This window comes from Cervus elaphus, chromosome 18 (genome assembly GCF_910594005.1).
Source record: "Cervus elaphus chromosome 18, mCerEla1.1, whole genome shotgun sequence".
NCBI lineage: Eukaryota > Metazoa > Chordata > Mammalia > Artiodactyla > Cervidae > Cervus > Cervus elaphus.
In genome coordinates, this window is record NC_057832.1 from 121,806,577 (window position 1) to 121,834,137 (window position 27,561).

Consider the following 27,561-nt stretch of genomic DNA (forward strand, 5'->3'; position numbering starts at 1 on the left):
AAGTGCGATGGTGGAGACCAGCCACACCAGCTCACCGTGCACTGGAAGTATGCCTGGTGTGAGAGGAGGGCTCAACCGTCAATCTGTGTTAACTTTAAAAACCCTACACTTACAATACCTTGGGTATGTAAATCTACTTTTTGAACCGTAAGTGGTATGAAATCTCAAGAATTTTTATTTTTTAAAATATTACTTATAATACTTCAGATATATTAAACTGTAGAAACTAAAATCTAAGAGCTTTTTTATTGTGGCTACTAGAAACTTTAAAATTATATATGTGGTCTACATTATACTTCTACTAAATCTTGAGTCAAACCAGGACTAACTGAAAGACTTCCTTTCTTCTGATAAATAATTTTATAACCTAATCAACCTAACAAGTTGATTTATCTTTTCTTAAATCTTCATAATTTCCTCTGAGCCTCCAAGTCAATGCTCAGCAGCTGTGCAGGCCAGTTGGCTGTAGACAGCTCCTGGAGTTTTTAAGGAGTATTTCTTGGCAGCTTTTGAAAAAACACTCATTGAAAGGTTAATCAAATCAGTCAGACTTGCATGTTGCTTAAACAAACCCCCATGTTCACTGAAGACTGAACAGATGCATCGACTCTACCCAGAGGCTTTTATGCCATTATCATGTTCACTTTTCTTCAAGGGTATAAGAAGCAGGCCCATACTCTGAATACTGAGCAATCAACATTTTGTGCCAACTCATGAAACTCCTGTGTACTTCCAGGACCTTACAGATTTTAAGTTCTTTCACATCAACGTTCATTCCACCTGTGGTTCATGAAGAGAGTCAGTTCTACACCTAAGTTTGTTTGCTTAGGTACAAAAGTAGGAACTAAAACGGACACGTATTGTGAGATAGTCTTAAAGACGACAGGTTTAAGTGTCAACAGGGCATTTTAAGGAGCTTGACAGATGAATGTTTCCGGGAGACCATCAGCATGTCATCCACGCATGCTGAGACTTAACAGCGCTCACACGGCAAGAGACGGGTCACGGGGAAGTCGCCACAGGTCAGGGCCTAGGGCATAGATGAGGTCGCAGGTGTGGAGCCTCGCTTCACAACCGTGACCTCGAGTGGTGAACTGCAAGCCTGACTCCACGTCAGAGCCGCGAGGACATCCCCCGTAACTCAGCAACGCCAGAGCCTCACGACAATGCTGACAGCTCCTGTGACATGGAAGTCCTGACGTGTTTTATGCACGTGCTCCCCCTAAACTGTGTTCAGGAATTAAACTGTAGGGATTGCACGACTGGAGAACAGACTGGGGCCAATTCCAGCTCGTAGGAAGACACCTCAGCAATTGCCGTGGAGGCCAGTTCAGCGTCCGCGGAGCACGCGGATGGGCGGGGCCGGCGGGGCGAGCGTGCCAACACCTGCGGGGCGTCAGACACGCTCGGACGTCAGCGGTCACTGGCGAGTCACGGCCGTCTCTGTGCCTGCAGCCCGACAGGAAGTGCATTAGAGCCGCATCTGGAACAGGCAGAGGTGTGGGCTCCTGTCGTGTTAATGAGTCTGGCCGGCTGGTGCCCGTGCTGTCCCAACTGCTAATGTTGTGAACAACCTCTGCTCAGGAGTTTACGTCTCACCTTGATAAAAGATTACTTCCACGAGAGACAATCCTACCAGAAAATATTTTTCCGTGAAATTACTTAAAATGTGATCCAGCTTAATGCAAACACTATATAAACTATACCAAAAAATGTGTCATAACAAAGGAATCACTCAATTCTAAGCAAAGTTCAAAAGTACATTTATTTAAAATGTGGGCAAGATTTCAATATAAAAGAAAAGAGTATAAGAAATAAAAGTACAAAACATTTCAAATCTTTAAGATCCATAATTTAGAGATAGCAAGGTCTTTATTTACATCATTTCTATCTGCAGCTAAAGTTCCATTAACAGTGTTGTGAAAACATTTAAAAACCCAGCAAATGAATCATAAAACCTAATGTGGGCTCTTAAAAGTTGTATAATACAAAACATAATTTATGTTTCCTCAGAATAAAATTACCCATCTTAAATAAGATGCAACATATTTAATATATTTGTCTTCCTGCTTTAAAAACGCTTGTCCTGAAGCAAGCCGCTGGAAAACAAGGGCGCCTGGGGGCACGGGCCGGGGGCGGGCCGCGGTCCAGGCATCAGCGCGGGCGTCAGTTGAATTTATACGTGGGCGTGTTGAGGAAAACAACCCACAGCAGCGCGGCCCACCCCCAGCACGGCCCAGGCCCTGCCTCCCCTGCAGGGCGCCTGCCAGGCCCTGCGGCCCAGGCCTCCGCCCGCGGCTGCCTTCAGGCTGCAGACGCGAGGAGAGGCCCGAGCGGTCACCCACAGGCGGCTCAGGTGAGCTTTATGCCAAGTCTTCCCTCTGTAAGGAAAGGCAGCGCAGAACGGGCTCTCGGACCTAAACACGGAGGGCGGGAGAGCGCCTCCTCTAGAGAACAGCCCACGGGGCTCAGTGGGCCTCCCAGCGGCTCCACCACTAGCCCTGGCAGGCGTGCCCTAGCCTGGGGGCTCCCGGGCAGAGGGGCCCACCCACCGCCTTCCCAAAGGATATGACTCGTAGTCCAGTGTCTGAGTGAGCACTCCGGTGAGAACAAACTCCGCGTTGTGAACGTCTGCCAGGAACAGAGACAAAACCCGTCAAACAGACGCACCTGCCCGCACCCACACACGCCGACACGCAGCAGAGCAATGAACGTACCTATTCCTCTGGCAAAATATTCTCGACACAAGTGAAGGTCATTTTCACAGGATATTAAAATTATTTCTGACAAACTCTAAGGAAAAGAAAAGCAGCTTCTTGGTTACTGAGCCTCATACATGACACTGACGCGTTCAACAGTGTTTCACTTCTCTGCACCTTATTCTGCTTATGTTCCATGAGTTTCCGGAAAGACGGCTGTTTAGACAACACTTTGCCTCCCGCACACTCCACAATTGCTTTCATGGTTGACAGACTCGGGCAGATCCCAGGAGTGATGTAAAAGTATTTCGCCTAAAAATGAAAATACGTGTATTGGTTTCAAACTGAATTTTCGGTGTGTGTAATTTGTCACTCTACCCAAGAAATTTGACTAAATGCCTAATTTCATGGAGCTACATGGTGCTAGACCCCCCTAGTCCCCACATGAAGTGGGCCTGGAATTTCAGACATGGAATTTCAAAAATAAGCACCCTCATATGCTAGGTGTGACCTATAATTATTAAAGAGCAACTAGAACGTTAATTCTTGTAAGACATGAAGTATGCTGTGATAAGAGCAAGAATAAGAACATTTCTCACAATTTCTAAAGCTCAGATGGAGTATAAAATGATTTTGATGGTTAAAATTTTCTAACACTCTTACTCTTAAATGTACAAAAAATACCATCTTGTTTTAAACTCCTCAAATATTTAGAAAAACACAGGCTATTTTAGGTAATGTACTCTTAACTCAGTACTGCAAATCTCTTGATTCCTAAGTTGGCTCCTTAAGAGTAAAAAAACAGAACCAAAAAAAAAAAAAAATACCTCTATTAATCTACTAAGCCAGTTTGATACAAAAAATTTTCTAAACTGTTCTTAGAAACATTTAAACACCATAGTCTAGAATTATTAGACACATATTCAGTTAGTATTTTCTCAAGAATGATCTCCATTTTCCAGCTGAATATACATTTTACGAGAATAGTTGTTAAAAGCAAAAAACAAATTTAAATCTTACAAATTATTCATAACATGCTCTTTGAACCCGGGTTATGTGTAATGCATCTCTGTCCGTATCGATCCTCTTAGCCCCGGCACACACCCGGGAGGACAGAGAGCCGCCTGCTGTCACGGCCGCCCAGCGGCAGCAGCTGAGCTGAGCTCCCGTCCAGGCGTACCTTGAAGAGTGGAGCAGCGTGGGCCCTCCTCAAGGACTCCTCCAGACTGAAGGAGAAAAGCACCTCGGCCTCCGCGTCTCGGAGAAGGTAGTTCTGCTCGTCTGCAGAGGAAGACAGCACGGGATCAGACAGGGCCTGGCGCTGGGGGGCACCGCGTGTGACCGGCCCCAGGCGCCCCGGGAGAAACCTGTCAGCGAGAAAGTCTCCCCAACTGTATTTCAGTGACTTTCCTCCCGAAAAAAGCCAGGCCAAAGACACTCTTCCTCCTGGACCATTGTTTCTCAGCTTTTAGGAACAAATGTCCCGAAAGCCATGGACCTTCCTCTCACCCCTGGGCGGCTCCCCACCCCCTCAGCTGTTGGGGGGCCTCAGCGCCCCAACCCAGACGCAGGTGAAGGGCGCCCGTGCGGAGGGACAGCCCGGGAACCAGCGTCACAGCCAGCGTGTGCTCGCAGGGACCAGTGAGTTCAGAGCCACTGGACTCCGGCTGAGACTCATTAGCCACAGTTCACAGATGGACCAGGAACAAGTTCCTCTCACACACGAACAATTGACAAAGAATGGTTCGACCAGATTCTGAGGCTCTAAGAATTTTTAAACAATACCTAATTTGTCAAAAAGTAAAGATCACAAAATGTTTTAATCTTCTTATGAATACAACTCGTTCAGAAAAGCGTTTCATTTCATCATCGTAACCAAACCAACAGTCCAGGGTCGGGCTGAGTCAGAGGACATGCTGACGGGCCACACGCTGGGTCTGTCACTCTTTTTAAAACAATGCCTTAAAAACGAGAAAACCATTTTCAGCTCAGAGACCATAGTCACTGACTCCGTCACGTCACTCAGGAGACACGGAGATTTAACAAGTGCTAGAAATGCAGGCCCACCAGCCACCAGCTGAAAAAGGCACCACACTAGGTTGAAGAGAAGAGTGTCTAAAAAACGAAGTTAAAGAATGCGCAAAGCTCTGTCACGCATGGAGTGATCCATCTGAAATGCCAGTTTCTGCAGCAGGATCAAGGCTGTGCGCCTGGTGAAGGGCTGAGACGGAGGAGGAGCAGTGCGTGTGTGAGGAGGGAGGACTCAGAGGGACACAGCAGCTCCGACACCCTGGGTTTCTAAGAAGAGCAGCGGAGTCACGTTAACTTGGCCAGAGCTGTGGCAAGAGCCAACCTGAAGATCAAACTTCCCACAGCGGCACAGAGGGCATGTGTATTCCAGAGAGAAAGAACCTGCACAACTGGCGTCTCACACTGTGTGAATACCAAGGCAAACGCCCGTCCCCGTGGCTGGAAGCGCTGTCTTACGCCGTCAGAGCCCAGGCGGGACGTGCTGCAGGCTGGGGGCACAGGGGTGGCCGAGGCGGCTGCCTACACACAGGGGACTTGTCCAGGGAGCTGGTGCATTTAGGACCTGGGGAGCAGGCGTCTCGCTGCTGGAGCGCAGACGCGGGAAGGGAGAGACGCGCGGGAGCCCTGTGCTGTGGGACTGGCGCCGGATACGGACACGAGACGCACTGTGGGAGTCGGCTTGGCGCAGCCAGAGCCCACCGGCCCGAGCGCCGTCAGCTCCCCAGGTCCGCCCGGAGCCACCGGGGGTGGTGGGGATCCCTGGGACACACAGGTGCCGGTGTCAGGGCAGAAAAGCCTAAGACGAGCCCAGGACACTCTTGCTTTGCCAAAAGCTCCCAGGTGGTCACAACTGGCGGGAAGAGCGGGGAGGACACGAGACCAGCCCGGCCGGTGGCCACTGTCACGGCGGGCGACGTGGGAACGGTGCCATCTCCACGGATGAGACAGAAGTGGACGTGAGGAAACAGGGTAAACGAGAGTCGGCCTGGGGCAGCAGCGGCTACAGACGCCACAGTGCTCCCCACAGACAACCGAGAGCGGGCGGGCGGGGCAGGGACACGGTGGACGCCACCCCGGCGCAGGGCCGCACCGTGCAGCCCCGGCGGGATGCGTGCGGGGGCACAGCAGCGGGGTGGCGGTCCCACCGCAGAGACCCTGCCTGTCCTGGGGTGGGTGCCCCTGTTCCCAGGACACTCCTGGGCTCCCGGGCCCCGCTCCAGCCACCGTCCCACACCTGGAACCCCATTCGACAGCCAGCGTAACAGACAGGACGAGTCATCAGGAAACAGCCAGGCGGGGCCAGAGAGCTCTCCCCAATCACCACACGGTATTTCACAGTAAGATGCAAGGCATCAAGTGACTCACTGGGACGTGAAATAATCTGTTATTTATCCATTTAAATTCACAGACTTAAAAACTGAACTCGCCGTTTGCTGGGATGAAAACAGAGACAGATTTCAAGGCAAGCCCTCCTACCTGGGCACCCAGTCCCCGCGGCGCGGCCCGGCCACTTACCAATGAACTTCTGGCACTTGAAGCACTCCTCCAGCCACTCAGGGGTGACGATGTGCTTCACCACGGAGATGGCCGTCAGGAACTTGACCGTCCGCGTCACCTTGCTGGCGATGAGGTGGGTGCACTTCTGTGCGGACTCGGCCACCTCCCCGCCCAGGATGTAGAGCTTCTGGGGGCCGGGAACAGAGCAGTGGTGAGACCGTCCTGTCTGCAGAGCCGCCCGCCTGCCCGCCCGCCCACGGCTGGGAACTGTCTAGACCCTGAATGGGGCTCTCGGCCACAGAAAGGGTGAAAGCGGTGAGCCAGACCTACGCCACCGTGCAAGCCAAGTGGAAACTGGAAGCGACAATTTCCCTAATCAGTGCCACACAAGCCAAGACTGAAGCAGGACCCCCGTTGGACACCCCTTTGAAGCAGCAGAAAGCTCTGAGAACAAGGCCGTTCGCTACGCAAGGAGCGAACCTCCCAGGCTGTCTATGCCACAGTGAGTGTAGACAAGGCACCTTAAGACACAGGCTCTAAGAAATGATGACATAAAAATCGACTTTAGACCTAGACATGTAAAAGTTGATCTCTTTATACCCAATTTTAAAAGTAAAAGAAGAATTTTATAGTAGCAATTTTATATTTATTTAAAAAAACACTTTTATAATTGTTTCTTTTCCTTAAAAAAATAAAGGGAAATGTTTGAATCCCTGTGATACAGGTCAACTATACTATAACCATCCCCTCCCCAGACACCCACATAACAAAACACAAGCCCACAATCCCTCCTGGTGTTACTTCCAGAAGTGCATTTATGTAAATAAATACAAATACACCGCTGGGCCCTGGGCCCGCTGCACCTGAGAGAACAAGTCTTGAGAAGACGGTGGGTTCGTTAGGGAAACCTGAAGGGGCCCAGCTACTCTCGTAAGCTAACGTCCCTATGAAAACGGTATTTGCGCGGCTCTGCTAATGTGTGATTACAAGACTGCTCCTGGCCTCCTCACCTGAGTCGTCATAACAAGCAAGCAAGCGTCTAAAGAGGAAGCGGCAGCGGGAACGAGGCGGGAAGGCAACGATGTAATGATGGCGCAATTTATAAATGCACACGATGAACACCGTTACAACACGATATTCCTGATTACATGTTAACTTAACAAAACGGCTAGCCTAAAGCAAATATAAACAGAAAGGAACATTCCTAAAAGTCCTTATGCAAAACAGAAGGAAATTTCACCTTTATGTACTGTTGAACTTGAACAGGCTCAAATCCAGTGAAAAGCACAAAAGGGGTCAGTTCCGGTGTTAACTTCTTGGTGGGAGGTGGAATATCTTCAATTCTATGAAACACACATAGAAGAGAATGGCTATTACTTCTAGTATGTTCTTTACCAAACAAGAGATTTTAATCTTAACAGCTTTAACAAGCTCTGAGAGCCTCACCTGTGTGTGATTTTCTTTCCTTAAAGCAAAGTGCAGTGACTCACCTGTGCTTTCCCACCATTTACAGTCACCCCGAAGGACTCTCGCCTGGCACCCCCAGGGCAGGGGCCGATCAGGTACCACGCCCCAGCCCGCGCTGGCCCTGGGGGTCTGTGAGGGCGGGAGGGGGGCTTCCAGGGACCCCTGTGGTCCCAGCCCCCCACCATCTCCCACAGACCCCATCTCACCCCAGAAGCTCTGACGCAGAACAAAGCTGGTTTGACTCAACCACATACTTTATATTAAACTTCTTTTTTTCCTTTCCTTAAATTTTTCTCACCCTATTTCTAGCTTATATTTGAGACAGTCTATTAAATAAAAAAAAACCTGTAGCATTTTCATGATGTATTATAATCACATAATTAGTCTTTTACTAAAGAATCCAACAACCCCTAGCCTGGGTGGCTGTGGGAACTGGAAGGAGGGGGCTGAGGAGCGAGGAAGAGACAAAGACCCTCACTCAACGCGGCCCAGGGGTCTCTGGGTTCTAGATGCACCACCGGCTTAGCTTCAGCAGGCGAGACCAGGACAAGTCTGAGCACACCCTGCCCCAGGCCCACAGAGGGGCTCCATCCCCTCCCGACCCGGGCCAGGGGTCGCACACGGGCTCCGGACATGCAGAGGATGCCTGGAGCAGGGCTCCAGCACCCCCGCCCTGTCCCACCACAGCTCATTTCACAGAATGGGGGTTCCGGCGAGATAGAAAAAAATAAAAAAGATTGGACTGTCTTTGTTTAATAAAAAAGGAAAAGACACTGGCTGTTCCCCGTTTATCTCCAACAATGAAATGAGAGCTGTCACGATACAGCTGCGATGCAAGCAAGGACATCCTTCCAAGTCCTGGGGGTTCAGCTGCTTAGTCGTGTCTGACTCTCTGCGACCCCAAGGACTGCAGCCCGCCAGGCTCCTCTGTCCATGGGACCCTCAGGCAGGAATACTGGAGCGGGCAGCCAGGCCCTCCTCCAGGGGCTCTTCCCAACCCGGGGACTGAACCTGTGCCTCTCATGTCACCTGCACTGGCAGGCGGGTTCCTTAGCGCCAGCGTCACCGGGGAAGCCCTTCCACGTGAAAATCTCAGAAACTTCCCAACTGCCACCATTTCCTAGATCACACTGTAAACGATCAACCATAAAAAAACAAGGTGGTTCTTCCTACCTGGCTCTTTTGGAAGAAGGCTGGATATTAGTTACTTCATTCTGCTTCGGTTTGGGAGGTAGTCTTACACCCTGTAATTAAAGAATGATTTACCTTGGTCAGCCTCCCCAGTAACACAGCAGCTTCTGAGCGCTTTCCACCCACCTGACCTCATACAAGAAGCGCTCCCCACTGCACAGCCGGCAGAGACCACGGGCGCCGCGAGCCGCCCAGGGAGGCCCTGGTGCTGGCTGCCCTCCCTATTCACCAGACCCAACAGCGCTTTAGGACGTCTTCACCCCCTCAGCTCTTGTGACAGATTTAATCCACAACCGTGAACTTTTCAAAACACTTCTTACTTCAAATATTTTTTGTGTCCCAACGGAATTTGGAAAACAAGATTGCAATTACACCCCTCCAGAAAGACAGAGGTTCCCCTCTGAGGGTGCAGGACGGTCGGGTCACAGCACTCTGGAGGCGAGGGCAGGCCTCTGACAGCCACTCCAGGACCCGAGCGTGGTGCCCGCGCTCCTAACACCAGCTGGAGGCCCTGACCTGCAGAGACGCCGAGTCCGGTGGGGGGCCAGTGCCTGGGGCCCCACAGGCAGCCTCGCGCTGTGGCTGCTGCCCCCTCAGCCCGCCCTGGCCTCTGACGCAGACCTTCTTCCACAGCACACTCGTTTATGTTCTATCGGGAGCAACCACCTCTCCATCTGAGGTGAGGGTGGAGAGGGCCCTCCCCCCAAGTGCAAGGCAGCCCTTCCTCATTTCCTACCAACCACCCCTGGCACGCCAGTGCAGAACGGCCCACCCTGAAAGCGGCCCGCAGAGACCCCAGCCCGCGGGCTGGAAGCGAGGAGCTGCGGTCAGGGCTGGCACACTGGCGCCCCAGTTCCCGCCTCCCGAACCGCACGGAAACACACAGTCTCCCCCTCTCTCCCGCTCTGCAGCCCTGAAGGCAGTCACGCAGCTCTCTGAAGAAGCCACGGGCTAACGTGTGTCGTGTGAATTAACTCCCAGTGTCATCAACCAGGAGGAAGAAGACGCAGGTGCACCGAGGGCTTACGACAGGCGAGAGGGGTCAGCCTGCATTGTCATGACGGCCGATTACTAAAATTAGTCACAGATACAAATGCGTCCCTACCACTTTGTAACACAGTAACGCCACAGTGAGGGGACTAACTTGACATACCATCAACAACTCTGCTGACACTTTCAACGGAACTCTCCAAGCATCTGAAGAGAAAAAACAGGTTACTTTTCAGAAACACTATGTAAATAAAGGACCCGTCATCAATATAAAAGCCTTCTCAGGACCCCTACACACTATTATATGTAAAACGGGTTAACAATAAGGACCTGCTATATAGTACAGGCAACTCTACTCGATGCTCTAGCAGCTACACGAGAAAAGAACCTAAAAAAAACACACATATGTACCAGTATGACTGATTCACTTTGCCGCACACCTGAAGCTAGCACAAACGGCTAGTCTATTCTAAATCCACCATCTTCCAATAGAAAAACCATTAAAAATGCACGTGTATCAGTAACAACAGAAACGAGAGCCTCTCCAGGAGCGGGCCACCCTGGCTCGGTGATGGCCTCCAGTAAGGGAACCGCGAGGACTGCTCCTCAGCCACAGGGAAGCCTGGCCGGGGCCGGGGGTTCCGTGAGACACAGCCGAGTAAGCCGCCTGCCCGTGGCCCAGGGCAGGCCCCGCCTGCCCGTGTGGGCTGCACCCCGGACAGCCTGGGGGCCCTGTAGTCTGCCGTCCGAGAAGCCGACTGACGAGCGCAGCGCGTGGGGCTGGCGGCCCAGCTGGGCCCTCGAGGACACGCGTCCACCGAGGAAGGGCCTGGTGCCTGCACCACGGCTTCAGAGCGGCCGTCACACCCAGGTGTGTCCAGGTCAGCAGGCAGGCTGTAGCTTAAAACCAGGGAGGGCCTTCCTGCGACTGACGCCGTTAGGACCAGACGTGGACGGGCTCCTTCACAGGAGCGCGTGTTAAAGCAGCTTGGAGCGACCACGTCCTGGAGTGACGCTCAGGTGGGTAGATGGGGTTAAGCACCATCTGATGTCCAGTCAGGGCGGTCGGCCTTCCTCAGGTTTTGTGCAGCAGAAAGTGGGGGCCGGGGGGATGCCACATCTCAGAGAGCAAGTTAAACTAGAGCTGGCTCGAGAGAGAAGATCAAAAAGCTTTCGAGTGCTCCATTTACTTCTGAGAGTCCATTAAAAACAGCAAACAAAATTACAAACCAACACAACTCCTGGGCTGGGTGCAGAGGGAGACAGCGTGGAGAGGAAGCGGGAAACGAGATAAAAACCAACGAGACCCTGAAGCCCAGAGCGGCGCCTGGAGCACCAGCCTGCAGCCCAGGAGCCGCCCACTTACCCAGAAGGTTCAGCACCAGCTGCGGGGTCGGGGCAAAGGGGTCCTGCAGGCCGAAGGCGGTGTAGCGGCCGTACTGCGTCTGCCGCAGGGCCTCAAAGTTCCCCAGCAGGATGTCCCCCAGCCACTGGGCGTTCACACACGGGATCCGCCACTCTTTGGCTTTCTCGTACTTTAAACCGGTCGGTCTTTTTTGGTGTGGGGAGTGGGGAAGAGGAGAGGAGAGAAAACACATTTATTAGAGTTATCTGTGTTCAAACTTGTACTTCTGTTCAACACAAGCCAGCCCACACTTGCTCACACCGGACATGGCAGGGACGGGTCTGCAGAGCTGACCAGGATGTAGGGAGGTGTACCCGCGACAGTGAGGTCATCGCCCGGCCTGCTGTCACCTCAGCACTGCCACCTAATCTGACTGCAGCCTCCTTAGTCATCCCACTTCATTCTTCTACCACCACTATCACTGCCGCTCTTTCAACACGCTCTGATGTCCACCATGGAACTCTGACAGAAGGAGGGACCCGGGGCGGCGCCGGGCGGGGAGAGACGGGACCCCGGCTGACCCGGGAACCCGGGCAGCGCCGGGCGGCCCGAGGGCGGCGGCCGGCCTTACTCTCTGCAGATGAGCACCGTGTTGCTCCGGCACAGGTAGCCCGTGTACTTGGCGCCTGCCAGGTACGCCATCAGCTTCAGGTCGTCCCTGTCGTTGTCAACGAACCCCGTCACAGAGATAATCTGGGGGAGAAGAGGCCCAGTGAGGTCAAGATGGGACGACAGTCTAACCCGGTTAGTAAGACTCTTCTCCGTCAGCTGTGTTTCCGTTCCTCCTCGGCACTGAGGTGCACGCGGCGACATCTCCTCTGAGGACGCTGTTACTGCTGACAACGCTGCTCACGAGCCAGCCAGGGGGACGGGAAGCAAACACACCAAACGGGGATGCCTCCCTGGGTCAGCTCGACACTGTTCCCACCATGGTGACAAAGTTTCCTAGAAATAGTGGTCAGTTCTTCTCACTGATCCCGGTTTTGGGCTCATCTGACCGGGAGAACCAACAGGACACCATGTCTGGCCAGCTGTGGCCACTCCTGGGGTCAGAGGCTTAATTGTAAAGTGAAAGTGAAGTCACTCAGTCGTGTCTGACTCTTTGCGACCCCATGGACTGTAGCCCTCCAGGCCCCTCCGTCCATAAGATTTTCCAGAAAAAAATACTGGAGTGGGTTGCCATTTCCTTCTCCAGGGGATCTTCCCAACCCAGGGATCAAACCCAGGTCTCCCGCATTGCAGGCAGACGCTTTACCGCCTGAGCCGCCAGGGAATAGGCATTTATTAAACAGTGTCCAAGACTCGGGAGAACCCGTTAAATGTCAGGAAGCTGTGACTGTTACAGGGGGACAGAGAAGGAAACAAGATGCTTATTCCATTCAGGGAGGCGGGGGGAGCCTTACGTGCTGGGAGCACGGCTTGCCCCCCGGGGGGAAGGCCACGGGGAAGTGCAGGGCCCGATGGGGTGGCACCAGCTGCTTCTTCTTCAGGACCGTGTTCAGCCAGTGCGCCGTGACGCACCTCTTCCTCTCCTTTATTGCCTGCAAACACAACAGTACACGCCGGTCGCTGGGGGCTTTACTGCAGGTGACACACACAGCTGTGAGGCTGTGTGACTACAAGGTCACTTCTACTGAAGTCCTACAGCACTCAATTTACTGAACTAGTAAAACTACAACAGTGTCACCGGTTAACTAGAACACAACCCGCAACACAGGAACAAGAGCCGACCGCGGGGAGGAAAGCTGACAGCCCAGGAAATGACTTCAGTCACGGAAGGAGATGACCCTCCCAATCATCAGAATTAGAGCTGCCCCGTGAGAACACAGCGAGTTACGAAGACGTAACTGCCCCTGAAGGTAACCGCAGGATGGGGAGCTGCCGGCAGGCGGCCCTGCTGGGGAGGACGGTGTCCACCTCCCCCTCACTGGGAACCTGCCCTTCCTCCCCGGTCCTCACGGGCAGAGAAGCGGGGGCCACAGACATGTCCACACGTCAAAGGCGGATGGAAATCAGCAAGCAGCGGTTTCCTGTCTTCAGAGGTGGGAGAAAGACTTTTCCAAGCACGACTGCCCCAGCGTCACTCAGAGCCCCCAGTCCCAGCAGAGCCGAGCCCTCACCTGTGCGAACAGCCCGCTGACCTGACTCTCGCAGAGCAGGTGGGTGCAGCGGCTCGAGAACGTGGGGTCCACGGCTCCTCCGTGCGCCTGGATGATCTGCACGCACACGAGACCCACGGTCAGTCACCTCCCATGCCCGGGGAAGAGGGCCTTGTGATCTCCAATGGGACAGAGTTCACGAGACCCACCACGTATGTACACAGCGTATTTCCCAAAGTGTGAACAAACCATCAGTTATATTCATGGGCTTCCCACCCTGCACTACACAGCAAAGATGAACTCTAAGCCCTGTTTCATCTGAACTTCCGGAGGAAGAGTGGGATGCTCTCTAAGACAGGACGCTGTGGATGTTTTAGATAAACCAGCTGTTCTGTGCTGTGGGGCACCCCACGTCTCAGGGGGGCGGCTACACCCCGACCCCCAACCCAGATGCCAAGAGCACTCCCCCCGCTGGGACAGCGAGAAAAGTTTCAGGTATCGCCAACTGGCCCCTGGGGCCGGAAGTGCTGCCTTTAAGAAACTTTATTCTAAAGAGAAGAAAAGAAAGCAAACCAAGATGAAGTTAAATTCAGTTTCTGAATTTCTGAATTTTTTCACACCGTCCTGTATCCCAACTGCAGTGGTTACACGGTCATGTGGCAGCGAGGGGAACGCTGTTACCAAAAGGGCGAGAACTTTCTTGGGTTGGCCAAAAAGTTCCTTTGATTTTTTTAACTAAAAGATGTATCTTTAATGTGCCCCAAGGACTTGATTGAACAACATGCTCACCGTTCTGTTCCACTACCTTCCGCCATTTTTCAGGCAGCTTCATAATTCCATATTCCCATGACTTTTTATCATTCTGAGCAAAGAACTATTCAGGTGCCTTTTAGTCTTCTAGGGAATTAAAATATTTTTCCAATAAGAGAATTTTGTAAAGACTGAAATAAATGGAAATTCGAAGTTGCAACGTTTGGTGAATATGGTGCAGGAATCAGAACTTTCCAGACAAGCTGTCACAGTTTTTGCCTGGTCATCACACATCAAAGAAATATGCAGTCTGAGTTATCTTGATGGAAGCGTGTGAGTTTTCTGTCGATTAATTCCGGGTGCTCTTCATAAAGTGCTGCTTTCAGTCAGTCTAACCGAGAGGAGTACTTGTTGGAATTAACCGTTTGGTCTTCCAGATGGAGCTCACAATAGAGGACCCCCTTCCACCCCCTCCACATACACAACATCACCTTCTCTGGTGTGGTTGGTGGTGGTTCATTTCACTTGCCCCCAGATCTCTTCTGTTCATTATTGTACAGTATCTTTTCATTGCTGGTCACAATTTGTTTTAAAAACAAAACATTTTTTGTTATGTTTCAGTAGAAAACTGCACGTGGAAAAAAGGTCAAGAAGGCTTTTTTCGCTTCACTTGTGTGGAACCCAAACATCAAAGTAGTGAACACAGGCAAGCTGGTGCAACTCATTCTCAGCGCTGGATGTGGATGTTCTGAGTATGTCAGCTGCCTCACACGTGGTATAACGTTGACTGTTCTCAGCTAATGTCTCGATTTGAGCGGTACTGACTTCAACTGGTCTACCCAGCCATGGGGCACCGTCCAGCAAGAAACCTCCAGCAGGGACCTTGGCAAACCACTTCTGGCATGTCTGATCAGTCACAGCACCTTCTCCATACACGTACAAAGCTCTCTTTTTTTCCTTTTCAGTTGTGTTTTTACCTTTCTTGAAATAATTAAGCATAATATGCCAAAAATATTCGTTTCTTTCATCTTCAATATTAAAATGGCTGCACAGAAATTCACCTATTTTGATAACTTTTTAAAAGAATGCATGCTGATAAGACAGCTGTCACAGAACAATCTAAAAAATTGTTTTGCATGAAGTTAAAGTCAATTAAGTGCTATCAGAGCCATCTTACAGAAAAAACAAACGAGCTTCTTGGCCAACCCAGTGTGTGTGTGTGGGCACACGTGTGTGTGTGTGCACAGATGCAGGCACACGTGTGTGTGCGCAGGTGCGGGCACACGTGTGTGTGCACAGGTGCGGGCACACGTGTGTATGTGTGTGCAGGTGCGGGCACACGTGTGTGTGCGCAGGTGCGGGCACACGTGTGTATGTGTGTGCAGGTGCGGGCACACGTGTGTGTGTAGGAGTAGGCACACTGTGTGTGCAGGTGTGGGCACACATGTGTATGTGTGTGCAGGTGCAGGCACACGTGTATGTGTGCACAGGTGTGGGCACACGTGTGTGTGTGTGTGTGGGTGCGGGCACACGTGTGTGTGTGTAGGAGTAGGCACATGTGTGTGTGTGCAGGTGCAGGCACACTGTGTGTGTGCAGGTGCGGGCACATGTGTGTGTGTGTGTGTAGGTGTGGGTACACGTGTGTGTGTGTGTGTAGGTGTGGGCACACATGTATATGTGCGCAGGTGTATCTCAGTGACCTCACCCTTTTCCAGGTGGCCAGCAGCTGCTTGTCAGACATCTGCTCTGGATAATCCGCAATTGCAAATACACATCCCAGTAAGAAGCCTTCTTCTGGGACTACAACAGAAATAGGAAAGAATTAGAACAAGGAAAATGAATTAGAAGCCCCACTCTATGAATGTGTGCACAAAACATGAAAAAGCTCATTTTGCAGAGTTCAGTGTGAATTTATGAAGTTAGTCACACTTGCCCATGATGTCTGAGGACCTCTGCAAAAGGTCCTACAAAAACAGTTGCTAACAAATGGAGCTATTCGATTCCCCATATTATGTGATTCAAAACCGGGAACCATCACAGTTTATGTCTGGGCACCGAGCGCTCCGAGTGGTCCTTGCAGCAGCCCGCCGTTCCAAGGACAGCAGTGTTCACTTCAGGGTAGGGACAGAGGCCCAAACCAGCGGAGAAGCCTAACGACTCCTAACCATGGTCCCCACCCTCTAAGTATTTCTCTGACGCGGATCCTTAGCCTGCCCTCTAACGCTCTCAGGGAAGGTACAAGGGTTTCGGGAGAGGGAGAGAGATGCAAGTTACTAACTCTCCACCGCCGGGTCGTGTCCGAACAGCGGGGGCTGCGCCTGCGCCTGGGGCGGCGGGGGCTGCAGGGCCTGGGCGGGCGGGCCAGGCGGCTGTGCTGTCGGCGCCGGCTGCATCTGCTGCATCTGCTGCAGGCGCTGCAGGTGCTGGAGGTGCTGCTGCTGCAGGTGGGCAAGCTGCTGCTGCTGCAGGGGCGGCTGCGGCCGCGGCAGGGGCGGCGGGGGGAAGGGGTGCGGCTGGGCCTGCGGCGGCGGGAACGGGTGCGGCGGAGGCGGGCCGTAGGGCTGCTGCTGGAGCTGCAGGAGCTGCTGGGGCCGCAGCTGCAGCACGGGGTGCGGCGCCGCGGCCGGCTCCGGGGCCGCCTTCACCTGGCCGAGCAGCACCGCGCCCGGAGCGCCCTGCTGGCCGTGGTTCACCTGCTGCTCCAGCGTCTTCGTCGGCGCCGAGAGGGACTGCAGAATCTGGAGGCAGAGACCAGGCAAGGGCACATCAGCAGCTGCCGCGCTCACCTCACCGGCCCCTCAGAAAGCGGAGCGGCACGCCCGACACGCCGCGGGCTAGCCCTCACCGGCGGGAGGCTTCAAACCCATCACTCACGTCCCCCCGGTGCTTGTGCGCTGCCAGCTCAGAGAAGTGGACATGCTCGTACTTGAGACTGCGTCACCAAAACGTGGAACGGAGTAAGTGAAACGGAAGAGGCTACTGAACGGACGTGGGCAGATACACTCCCTGGAGTGGCTGACTTGCTCCAGAGCAGAAGGACCAGCGGGGGGGCGGGGCGGGGGCTCTTCTGTCCCACTGACCCCACAGTCCTGCTGCGAGCGCAACGCCCCGCCACCCCCCACCTCCCCCAGGCCATACAGCCTGACCAGGCCTCCCTCCCACGGCTGCCATTTCCCAACAAAGGGTCCAAAGGACGCCAAGACCCCACCCACATGAAGGCACGGGACACTGCGGCCCCGGACGGCAGCCACCAGCCCTGTCCATCTGCGGCCGCCCCGCTCCACCACACACACGAGGGACAGGAGAGACCCAGCCCCAGCGGTGTGCACGCGGGCAGCCCTCTCCAGCCCCGAGGCCGTGCGGAGCTGCCCATGCCCCGTCCTCAGGGTGAGGCGGGCCCCGCACACACACTGGACAGCAGCCTCAGGTGGGAGCCCCGCGGCCACGGCCTCCCCCGAGCTCAGGCCCTGCTCGGGGACTCCAGGGACCAGGGGCATCGCCTCGCAGAGCGTCACATCCCGTGTTATTTTACTACCCTGTGCCACGCTGGACGTAACAGAAGAAACCTGCCTTACAATGAATTTTCCCAACGTGCTCAAAAAAAATTGGAAGCCAACTTCCTATGGTCAAGGAAACCAGTAACAGATTTTACTAACAGGCAATGCCAAAGAATGTTCCAATTACCACACACTTGCATGCATCTCACGCTAGCAAAGCAGTGCTCAAAATTCTCCAAGCCAGGCTTCAACACGACATGAACGTTGAACTTTCAGGTGTTCAAGCTGGAGGCACAGGAACCAGACATCAGATTGCCAACATCCGCTGGATCACAGAAAAAGAGCGTTCCAGAAAAACATCCACTTCTGCTTTACTGACTACACCAGAACTTCTGACTGTGTGGATCACAACAAACTGGAAAATTCTCAAAGAGATGGGAATACCAGACCACCTTACCTGCCTCCTAAGAAACCTATATGCAGGTCAGGAAGCAACAGTTAGAACTGGACATGGAACAACAGACTGGTTCCAAATTGGGAAAGGAATACGTCAAGGCTGCATATTGTCACCCTGCTTATTTAACTTATATGCCAAGTATATCATGCGAAATGCCATGCTGGATGAAGCACCAGCTGGAATCAAGACTGCTGGGAGAAATGTCAATAACCTCAGTATGCAGATGACACCACCCTTATGGCAGAAAATAAAGAACTAAAGAGCCTCTTGATGAAAGTGAAAGAGGAGAGTGAAAAAGTTGGCTTAAAGCTCAACATTCAGAAAACTAAGATCATAGCATCCAGTCCCTTCACTTCACGGCAAACAGAAGGGGAAACAGTGGAAACATTGACAGACTATTTTCTTGGACTCCAAAATCACTGCAGATGGTGACTGCAGCCATGAAATTAAAAGACACTTGCTCCTTGGAAGAAAACCTACAACAAACCTAGACAGCATATTAAAAAGCAGAGAAACTACTTTACCAACAAAGGTCCGCATAGCCAAAGCTATGGTTTTTCTAGTAGTCATGTATGGATGTGAGAGCTAGACTATAAAGAAAGCTCAGGGCCAAAGAATTGCTTTTGAACTGTGGTGTTGGAGAAGACTCTTGCACTGCAAGGAGATCCAACCAGTCCATCCTAACGGAAATCAGTCCTGAATATTCACTGGAAGGACTGATGCTGAAGCTGAAGTTCCAATACTTTGGCCACCTGATTGAAGAATTGACTCATTGGAAAAGACCCTGATGCTGGGAAAGATTGAGGGCAAAAGGAGAAGGGGACAACAGAGGATAAGATGGTTAGGTAGCATTGCTAACTCAGTGGACATGAATTTGAGCAAGCTCCGGGAGTAGGTGATGGACAGGGAAGCCTGGTGTTCTGCAGACCATGGGGTTTCAAAGAGTCGGACATGACAGAGCAACTGAACTGAACTGAAAAGTCAACCAATACAACTAACCCCTATTTTTGTATCCCTGTCATTTGAATAAAACTCTGGAAATTCAACTTTCACATAAACCAAAGCTATACAAAAATCTCAAATATGTTTTTAACATATATCTTTTACTTAAATAGACTCCAAAACATAAATGTTGTATATCTGCAAGAGTAACAGGTCTTGGATTTAGTGATGAAATAAATTAAAACTGAAATAAGTTAAACTCAAGATTTTGAGTACATCTGTCTTAGAATCACCATACAAGTAAGAGGAGACTCTCTGGGTACTCTAAAAAATCCACAGTTGGGCTCTCAGCAGAAAAAGCAGTTTTAATAAGTAACAAGGCAACTCTCTTTTCTCTGTGCAAGTATTAAAAAATACTCAGTCAAGTGGGGGAGAAACGAAGCCCACCACAGACCCAGCCGAGCAGAGAACAGCACGTGGGATGCTGACCCTCCAGAGAAGCAGGCGGGAGTGGGAGGGGGCCAGGAGCCCGCACGGAGGACACACGCTGGTCCGGCAGCTAGGGGGGCTGGGGGGTCAGGGAGGTTATTACCACTTTATAGCCTTGGGTACCATTAGAAAAGGCTTCCCTGGTGGCTCAGTTGGTAAAGAACCCGCCTGCAATGCAGGAAACCCGGGCTCAATTCCTGGGTCAGAAAGATCCCCTGGAGAAGGGATAGGCTACCCACTCCAGTATTCTTGCCTAGAGAATCCCCTGGACTGCAGCCTGCCTAGCTCCTCTGTTCACGGGGTGGCAAGAGTCAGACACGACTTAGCGACTAAACCACCACCACCACTGGAATGTATGTAAAACTGTGCACACGCGTTACTGTTTCCGCGGAGAAGCACCAGCCCCTGCAAACCTGATCGAGCCTGCCTGTCCACCATCAGCAACAGGGTGAACCGAGGGGGCTCCCAAGGGCGGCAGGGGGGCCGGCCGCATGCCCAGGGCCAGGGCTGGGCTGCACAGGCCTTGGATGGCTGACTGCCCGCATCTGAAGGGGGTGGGGGCGTGGGGGGGCCTGGCCGTCACACGGGGAGCCTGGGGCAGGCGGAGAGGCAGGACTAGGGCCCAGCTGGGCTGGAGGCGGGCGCCAGCCTGGAGGGCCTGCACCTGCCTGCCAGCCACCAAAAGGCCCAGAGAGCACCCTCCACGGCCATCAGATGCTGTGTCCAGCTTTCTGATCTGACTCTGGCTGGAAACCCGCCTGAGTCCTGAAGAACCAACATCCCTACCTGCGTGAGCACGTGATGCGCCACACCGCAAACTAGTTTTCAGGGGACGTCAAGTCTGAATTTCCCTCCGCGCTGCCACAGTCCTTATCTGAGTTCCTTGACAATGAGTGCCACATCTGACATACACACGCACAGCTCCTAACCGCCAGAAATTTGCAATTTCAACAGGAATCTGATGGCTGCTGTTTCCCCAACCCTGCCCTGGCGAGGACGGACCCCACCCCGCCCACACCGCGGGCGGAGTGAGGCTGTCTTCCCTGGAGGTCGTACCTGCCCACCATGGACTGCGCATTTCCAGGTCCAGGGAGATAGATTCCAACATACAGAGAACTTGGGATTTAAGTCAACCTCCACTGTACTTGAAAGACACATAAGCCACTGGAAATGCCGTCACTGAGGAGCAGGGCCCTCCACGGCCGAGCAGGAGGGGGCTGGCATCCCCCACAGGCAGCCCCAGGAACAGAGCCCAAGGAGGTGTCTGCGGCCTGCAGGGCAGGACCCCGGAGGCTCCCCCAGCCTCCCCAGCCTCCCCCACCCCGATTTCTGACTTCCTCCCCCTCTCTGCCTGTGGCCCGGCATCTGCACCCCACCCTCTCCACGGCCCCTGCAGGGCTGGGTGCTGACACGGGGCCCGCCGCCCACAGGGGCTCCCGCTCTTCCTGGGCACCGGCTTCTCCCCAAGTCTCAGCAGCACCACCTGGGCAGGCCTAGCCCTGCCATTCTCTGACGGCCTCCTCGCTCCCCCCGCCACTTGCCACTCACAACCGGGCCAGCACGCGAAGTGCAGGTCCTCTGGACCACACCAGCTGCCCTCAGCAGACCGAGGCCTGCCAGCTGTGGTGCATGACCTCGCCCCCGCCTTCCCCCTCCGAGGCCGCCACTCTCGCGAAATCGCCTACCTGAACACGCCAGCTCTGCCCACCCGGCTTCCCCTGCAGGCTGCGGGTGCCGGCCCCAGCCCCCAGCCCTCACCGTGAGCCAGACCCCACCGCGCGCACTCTGCCAACACCCCAAGGCAGGGTGCCCCCTCACCCTGGCTCCTAACCAGCTCCAGCACGTGTCCGGAACCTTGCGTCCATGTCGGGACACTCGCCCCCCCAAGTCCCTGACCCCGTGTCCATCCCCCACCCCGGGGGCCGCCCCTCCAGCGTCTCAAGGACCAGGTACTATCAACTGGTCACCGTTTACCCCGAGAGAGGGAGGCAGGGAGGGACGCTTCTTACACACTTTTAACCAACAAAAACTCTCTTAAACTATCCACACCCCCACCCCGGAACTCGGCTTCAGCTCTGCCAGGGCCGCCTGGGGTTAAGTGCCCGACCTCAGGGCCTCCTCCCCCAGCAGCGGGCACATGACCCGCCACCACCAGCCAGGCGTCAGGAGCCCGTCTGCTCACACCTGTCTGCCCTGCCTCTCCTCTGCAGCGGAGAGGGTGCCGGGCTCCCTGTCCACACTCACCGCCTTGTCTCCAGGGCCACCCCCCACACACAGGGACACACACACACACACACACGGGGACACACACACACAGGGACACACACACAGGGACACACAGGGACACACACACACACAGGGACACACATGCACACACAGGGACACACACACATGGACACACACACACAGGGACACACACACATGGGGACCCACACACACACACAGGGAACCACACACACACACAGACACACACACACAGGCACACACACACACACACACACAGGGACCCCCCCCACACACACACGGGGACACACACACACAGGAACACACACACACGGGGACACACACACACACACAGGGACACACATACAGAAGGACACACACACACACAGAAGGACACACACACACACAGGGACACACACACAGGGACACACAGACACAGGGACACACAGACACAGGGACACACACACACAGGGACACACACACACACACAGGGACACACACACAGGGACACACAGACACAGGGACACACAGACACAGGGACACACACACACACACAGGGACACACAGACACGGGGACACACACACACGGGGACACACACAGACAGGGACACACACACAGGGACACACAGACACAGGGACACACACACACAGGGACACACACACACAGGGACACACACACACACACAGGGACACACAGGGACACACACACACAGGGACACACACACACACACAGGGACACACAGGGACACACACACACAGGGACACACACAGACAGGGACACACACAGACAGGGACACACACACAGGGACACACACAGGGACACACACACACACACAGGGACACACACACAGGGACACACACACACAGGGACACACACACAGGGACACACACACAGGGACACACACAGGGACACACACAGGGACACACACACACACACAGGGACACACAGACACAGGGACACACACACACACAGGGACACACATACAGGGACCCACACACACATGGGGACCCACACACACACACACACACAGGGACACACACACACACAGGGACACACACACACACACACACACAGGGACACACACACCGGGACACACACACACACAGGGACACACACGGGGACACACACACACAGGGACCCACATACATAGGGACACACACATGGGGACCCACACACACGGGGACCCACACACACACACACACACACAGAGACACACACACACACAGGGACACACACACAGAGGGACACACACACACACACAGGAACACACACAGGGCCACACTCACACACAGGGACACATACAGGGACACACACACACAGGGACCCACATACATAGGGACACACACATGGGGACCCACACACACGGGGACCCACACACACACACACACAGAGGGACACACACACAGACACACACACACACACACAGGGACACACACACAGAGGGACACACACACACACACACAGGGACACACACAGGGCCACACTCACACACAGGGACACATACAGGGACACACACACACAGGGACACACCCCCCCCCCCCAACTGCCTTCTTTTTGTCTTGAATGGAAAAACAGCTACTGAAGTGTTTAAGGTCCATTCTGTACAGTAAGCTCCCATCACAAAACTGTAAATTAAAACTGAGGCTTCTTCAATGAAGGAGCAAACCACACCATGCCCTTTATCGACCCACAGCTCATCGTAAACACCAAGGCACAGCTGGCAGCCTCAGGCTTCCCTCTGTCGCCACCGTCGGGGGAAACCTGGCCATGGGGTGTGTGCCACTCAGCAGGGTCAGGGCCTGTCACCGCTCGTCAGGAGTCTGCGACTGAACACGCACGTGTGTGTGGACACAGAGACTGCAGAACACGCCCTCGGGCAAAAAAACACTGCTCACACGTTAACTGTTCTGAAGCAGCAGAGAATAACCGGACATTTAAAAAGACTGCAATGGGACATTGACATTTCTGCCTCTAGAAGAGTGACTCACGTGCGCCACGTTGGAGGGGCGGCTGATCTGCTGGATGTCAGCGTTGTTCGTGATGTTCCTCAGCGTCCGCACGGCCGGACTCCAGGCGGCCATCACCTCGGGCCTCTCGGGGCCCTGCAGGCTCTGTCCCGGCGCCAGCAAGCTCCCGCGGACCTCGGGCGGCAGGATGCCCCCGGGGACGGGTGGCACGTTGGCACACAGGTTAATCAGCCCGGGCTCCTTGCCAGGGGGCAGCCGGCGCTTTGCCGCCGCCAGCTGGGGGACCTCCGCAGGCGTCCAGTTTAAGTTCCTCTCTTGCTTCTCGGGCGAGGAGTCTGAGGAGTCGTCGAACATCAGCTCCCCTTTGGACTTCTCAGCGCGTGACTTGGGTGAGAACGGCGGCTCGCCGGAGGGGGAGCCCTCCTGAGAGCTGGCCGGGCTGGACTTCCCGTCCGTGCTGCCCTCGCGCGGGGAGTCCGGCTCCTCATCGCCCGCCCCCTCCTCCTCCCCCTCCTCCCCTTCCTCCTCGTAAACGACGAGGCGGGGGTGATAAAGGGCTTCGTCCTTCCTGGTCTTCTCAGAGATGCAATCCAGGACCCAGTCGGGGGTCACAACCTTAATGCTGCCTCTCTTCAAAGCACACTCGTACTTCTCCTGTGGGTGAAGCACAGACATACACAGAAACAAGCTGCAGGGTTTATCAGATCTCCCAGCGTTACGCGCTCAAAACAAGAACTCTGAGAAGGGTCAGCTGCTGCTGTGGTCACTTCACCCACAGGAACCACTCAGACCCCTCCAGACAGGAGACACGAAGAACCACAGCAGTGGTCACAGGACGCCCTCGCATGTGCCGACAGTAGTCTGAAAAGACTGTGCTTCAACTCTCATTTACAAACGCAGCTTCAGACACAACACTCAGAGCTAAGACCCCATGGGACGTTCAGGAGCAAAAGGCGTGGCTGGCGTCCAGCGTGGTGATCACTGAGAGCCGCTCGAGCTGTGTCGCGGTGGACGGAGCCCCCAGGACCACAGGCAGCCACGGGACTGCCCATCAGGCAGCCGGCGTGCACCAAGCTTGTCGCACTGAAGGCAGAAAGTCGCAATGACCCCACGAGGCTTTCGACTGAGCTCTGCACAGGGGTCAGACAGGCGCCGGGACAGCGGCGGAAGCCAGCGCTAAGCCATGAGGGCCCCGGGCAGGCAGGTCTGGCGGGGTTTGTGGGCTGTAAGCAGGGACGCCCAGCGGGCGGACGCTACTACGGGACAGGGCAGATCAGAAGGCACGCCCCAGGGAAGAGACAAAGGAAACCCTAAGCGAGAGCAATGTGTTAAGGCAGCTTCAAATAAACCAGCTAGTAAACATGGCTCGGTGACCCGACAGTCTGACCCACCTGTGCTAAAGCCTCAGCTAACAGCCATTCTCCAGAAAACTCACACTTTGGGCCTTAAACTACACCTACTTCCTGCTGTGGGCCAGGGGCACGCTGGAGGACCCAAAGACCCTCCCCAGCCCCGTCTTCAGCCTTCAGAGGAGGTGCGAGCGTGTACACCCGGAAACCAGCCCCCTCCTCCCAATACTAAGCAACATACCTTGTTTTCTGGCTGTTACTAAATTCCTCCATTCTTCTCAATTTAAAACATTTTAAAAATTCGAGAATACAGAAAAGAGTTTCATCATGCCATTTATATATTTTCTCCACAAATTTATCAAAAGTGAAAAAAATTACTTTAAACGTGCCATTTATTTTTGTGTATAGTCAGATAGCTCAGTTGGTAAAGAATCCGCCTGCAATGCAGGAGACCCCGGTCCGATTCCTGGATCGGGAAGATCCCCTGGAGAAGGGATAGGCTACCACTCCAGTATTCTTGGGCTTCCCCTGTGGCTCAGCTGGTAAAGAATCTGCCTACAATGCGGGAGACCTTGGTTTGATCCCCGGGTTGAGAAGATCCCCTGGGGAAGGGAAAGGCTACCCACTCCAGTACTCTGGCCTGGAGAATTCCATGGACTATACAGTCCATGGGGTCGCAAAGAGTCAGACATGACTGAGTGACTTTCACTTTCAGCTAGTCTGACAAATCCACTCGATTGATATATTGCCTCCAACTGTAATTTGACCCTGTTACAAGTATTCCTTCATAGTTTTAAAACTTACAAACATTTTATTCCCCTTAAACTAGCTACAGAAAATCTAAGGATTGATTTTCAGCCATAAACCAATGTTGATAAAAAGGAAAAAAAAAAACAAAACCCTACGCTCTTTAACCAAAGCATACTACTTACCTTTTAAATTGTCATGTAAGATACAACTTTTTACTTAAGTGGACTTGAAGATTCGCCCCAAATTTTCAAAGCTTCTCCTTGGATTATGTGGCTTACTAAGTTACAAGCACACTCACCAGCTCACACAGCTCGTTTCTTGTCAGAGAACGAGCACCATGAACGGTACACATCCACGGCTGCCCTGCTCCCGGGGGGAAGGGAAAGGGACCCTCCTGGCGGGTGGTCCGTCAGCCTCCACGCCCCCTTCACCCGGACCTGGCCGCACGCCCACCTCCCACTCAGCGAGTCTGTGCACTCAGGAGAGACACGCAGTGTTGATTCAGACTGAAGGCAATAAAAAATATGGAGGCAAAGATAGACATGGGAACGTTAACTTGTTAAAAGACCTTCCTACTATGAATACTATACTTAATTCTCAAAGTTCTAAATGACTGTCCATGGGAGGAAGAAAGCTCAGCTTCCACACGACAGCAGTTCTTATTCTTCATGTGGGGCCGCGGCAGAAGCCCCGGGCTCCCCACCCCAGCAGGTCCTGTTTCACTCGGTCTGGGGCGGGCGGGCAGCCAGCCTGTGGCCCTAACACGTCCTGGGGGGGCTGCACTGCTGACCTGCACCCCACTCGGGGACCCCCAGGCCCCACGACCCCACCCGTGCTTAGAGAAGAGCCCTGGGCTCGAGCAAACACCGCTGAAATGGTCCAGATTATTAAGGATAGTACACTGAGAAATGCTCCAAATGCACGTTTATAATCATACTCAGTACGACCCTTTGTAAAAATTGTAAAAAGCACTAACACATATTTTCACAAAACTGAAGTTTTAGTCGATACGAAAGGAAACCTGAATATTCAAAAATCTGTCCGATCCTCAACATGAAATAAACCCAAATTTCTTTGTATTTAAAAGTCACATGCGGTTCAAAGTAAAATGCGTCATCTCCCATCCTTTGTGGAATGAAGCTGTTTTGTATGTGACATAAACTCAATCAGCTTTTGCAAATAGAATCCAGTTAATTTAAAAGAAGTTCAAAGAAGACATGTGATGACTGGAAATGCTTAGAAGACATTTAAAGGAGAACGTACATGGGTCGCTTACCCCCTTTGGCTCGGGAACAACCAGGTGCGTGCACTTCTTGTTGAGGTTCAGCTGGCAGCCGCCCCCATGGAAGGTAAGCATCGCCCACAGAGCGCTTCTGTCCTCAGGCGACACCTGGCGGGAACCGGAAATCAAGCTTCCACCACACTCACCGACTTGCTTGCCCACTTAATGTGACATCATAACCACTCTGCTCATCTACTTTCTTCCTTCTTAAATGAAATTAACCTAAGCGTGTTAGTGGGAAAAACAGATGAGCTGAAAGCTATGTGCTTGTGACAGTAACTTTTACTCCTATCCTAAGTTTTATAAACATCACCTTTTCTGCCTTGTCACCAAATAAATTAAAAAATACTTATGTCCACACTCTAGGGGCTGAGTGGAGGATTACTTCATTACATAACAAAATGATAGGGAAAAAGAACTAGAACACCACACTCCATCTCCCATCTCTGCCATTTTTTAAAATGTTTAAATACAG

General features: G+C 53.2%; 1 protein-coding gene across 2 annotated transcripts in view; it reads right to left on the reverse strand.

The window, feature by feature from the left end:
* Positions 1-1,747: 1,747 nt before the first annotated feature.
* PAXIP1 (PAX interacting protein 1) overlaps positions 1,748-27,561 on the reverse strand; it is a 39,890-nt gene continuing 14,076 nt past the window's right edge. For both annotated transcript variants that reach the window (XM_043872444.1, XM_043872445.1), the window contains 17 exons: positions 27,081-27,194; positions 23,727-24,359; positions 16,408-16,867; positions 15,835-15,929; positions 13,401-13,496; positions 12,684-12,821; positions 11,852-11,973; positions 11,242-11,426; positions 10,039-10,082; positions 8,868-8,938; positions 7,468-7,570; positions 6,246-6,414; positions 3,880-3,980; positions 2,877-3,011; positions 2,718-2,793; positions 2,571-2,631; positions 1,748-2,182 (listed from right to left, as the gene is read on the reverse strand). In XM_043872444.1, coding sequence (XP_043728379.1) covers positions 2,167-2,182; positions 2,571-2,631; positions 2,718-2,793; positions 2,877-3,011; positions 3,880-3,980; positions 6,246-6,414; positions 7,468-7,570; positions 8,868-8,938; positions 10,039-10,082; positions 11,242-11,426; positions 11,852-11,973; positions 12,684-12,821; positions 13,401-13,496; positions 15,835-15,929; positions 16,408-16,867; positions 23,727-24,359; positions 27,081-27,194 — 2,619 coding nt within the window. In that variant the 3' untranslated portion in view covers positions 1,748-2,166. The remainder of the gene's footprint in view (positions 2,183-2,570; positions 2,632-2,717; positions 2,794-2,876; positions 3,012-3,879; positions 3,981-6,245; positions 6,415-7,467; positions 7,571-8,867; positions 8,939-10,038; positions 10,083-11,241; positions 11,427-11,851; positions 11,974-12,683; positions 12,822-13,400; positions 13,497-15,834; positions 15,930-16,407; positions 16,868-23,726; positions 24,360-27,080; positions 27,195-27,561) is intronic.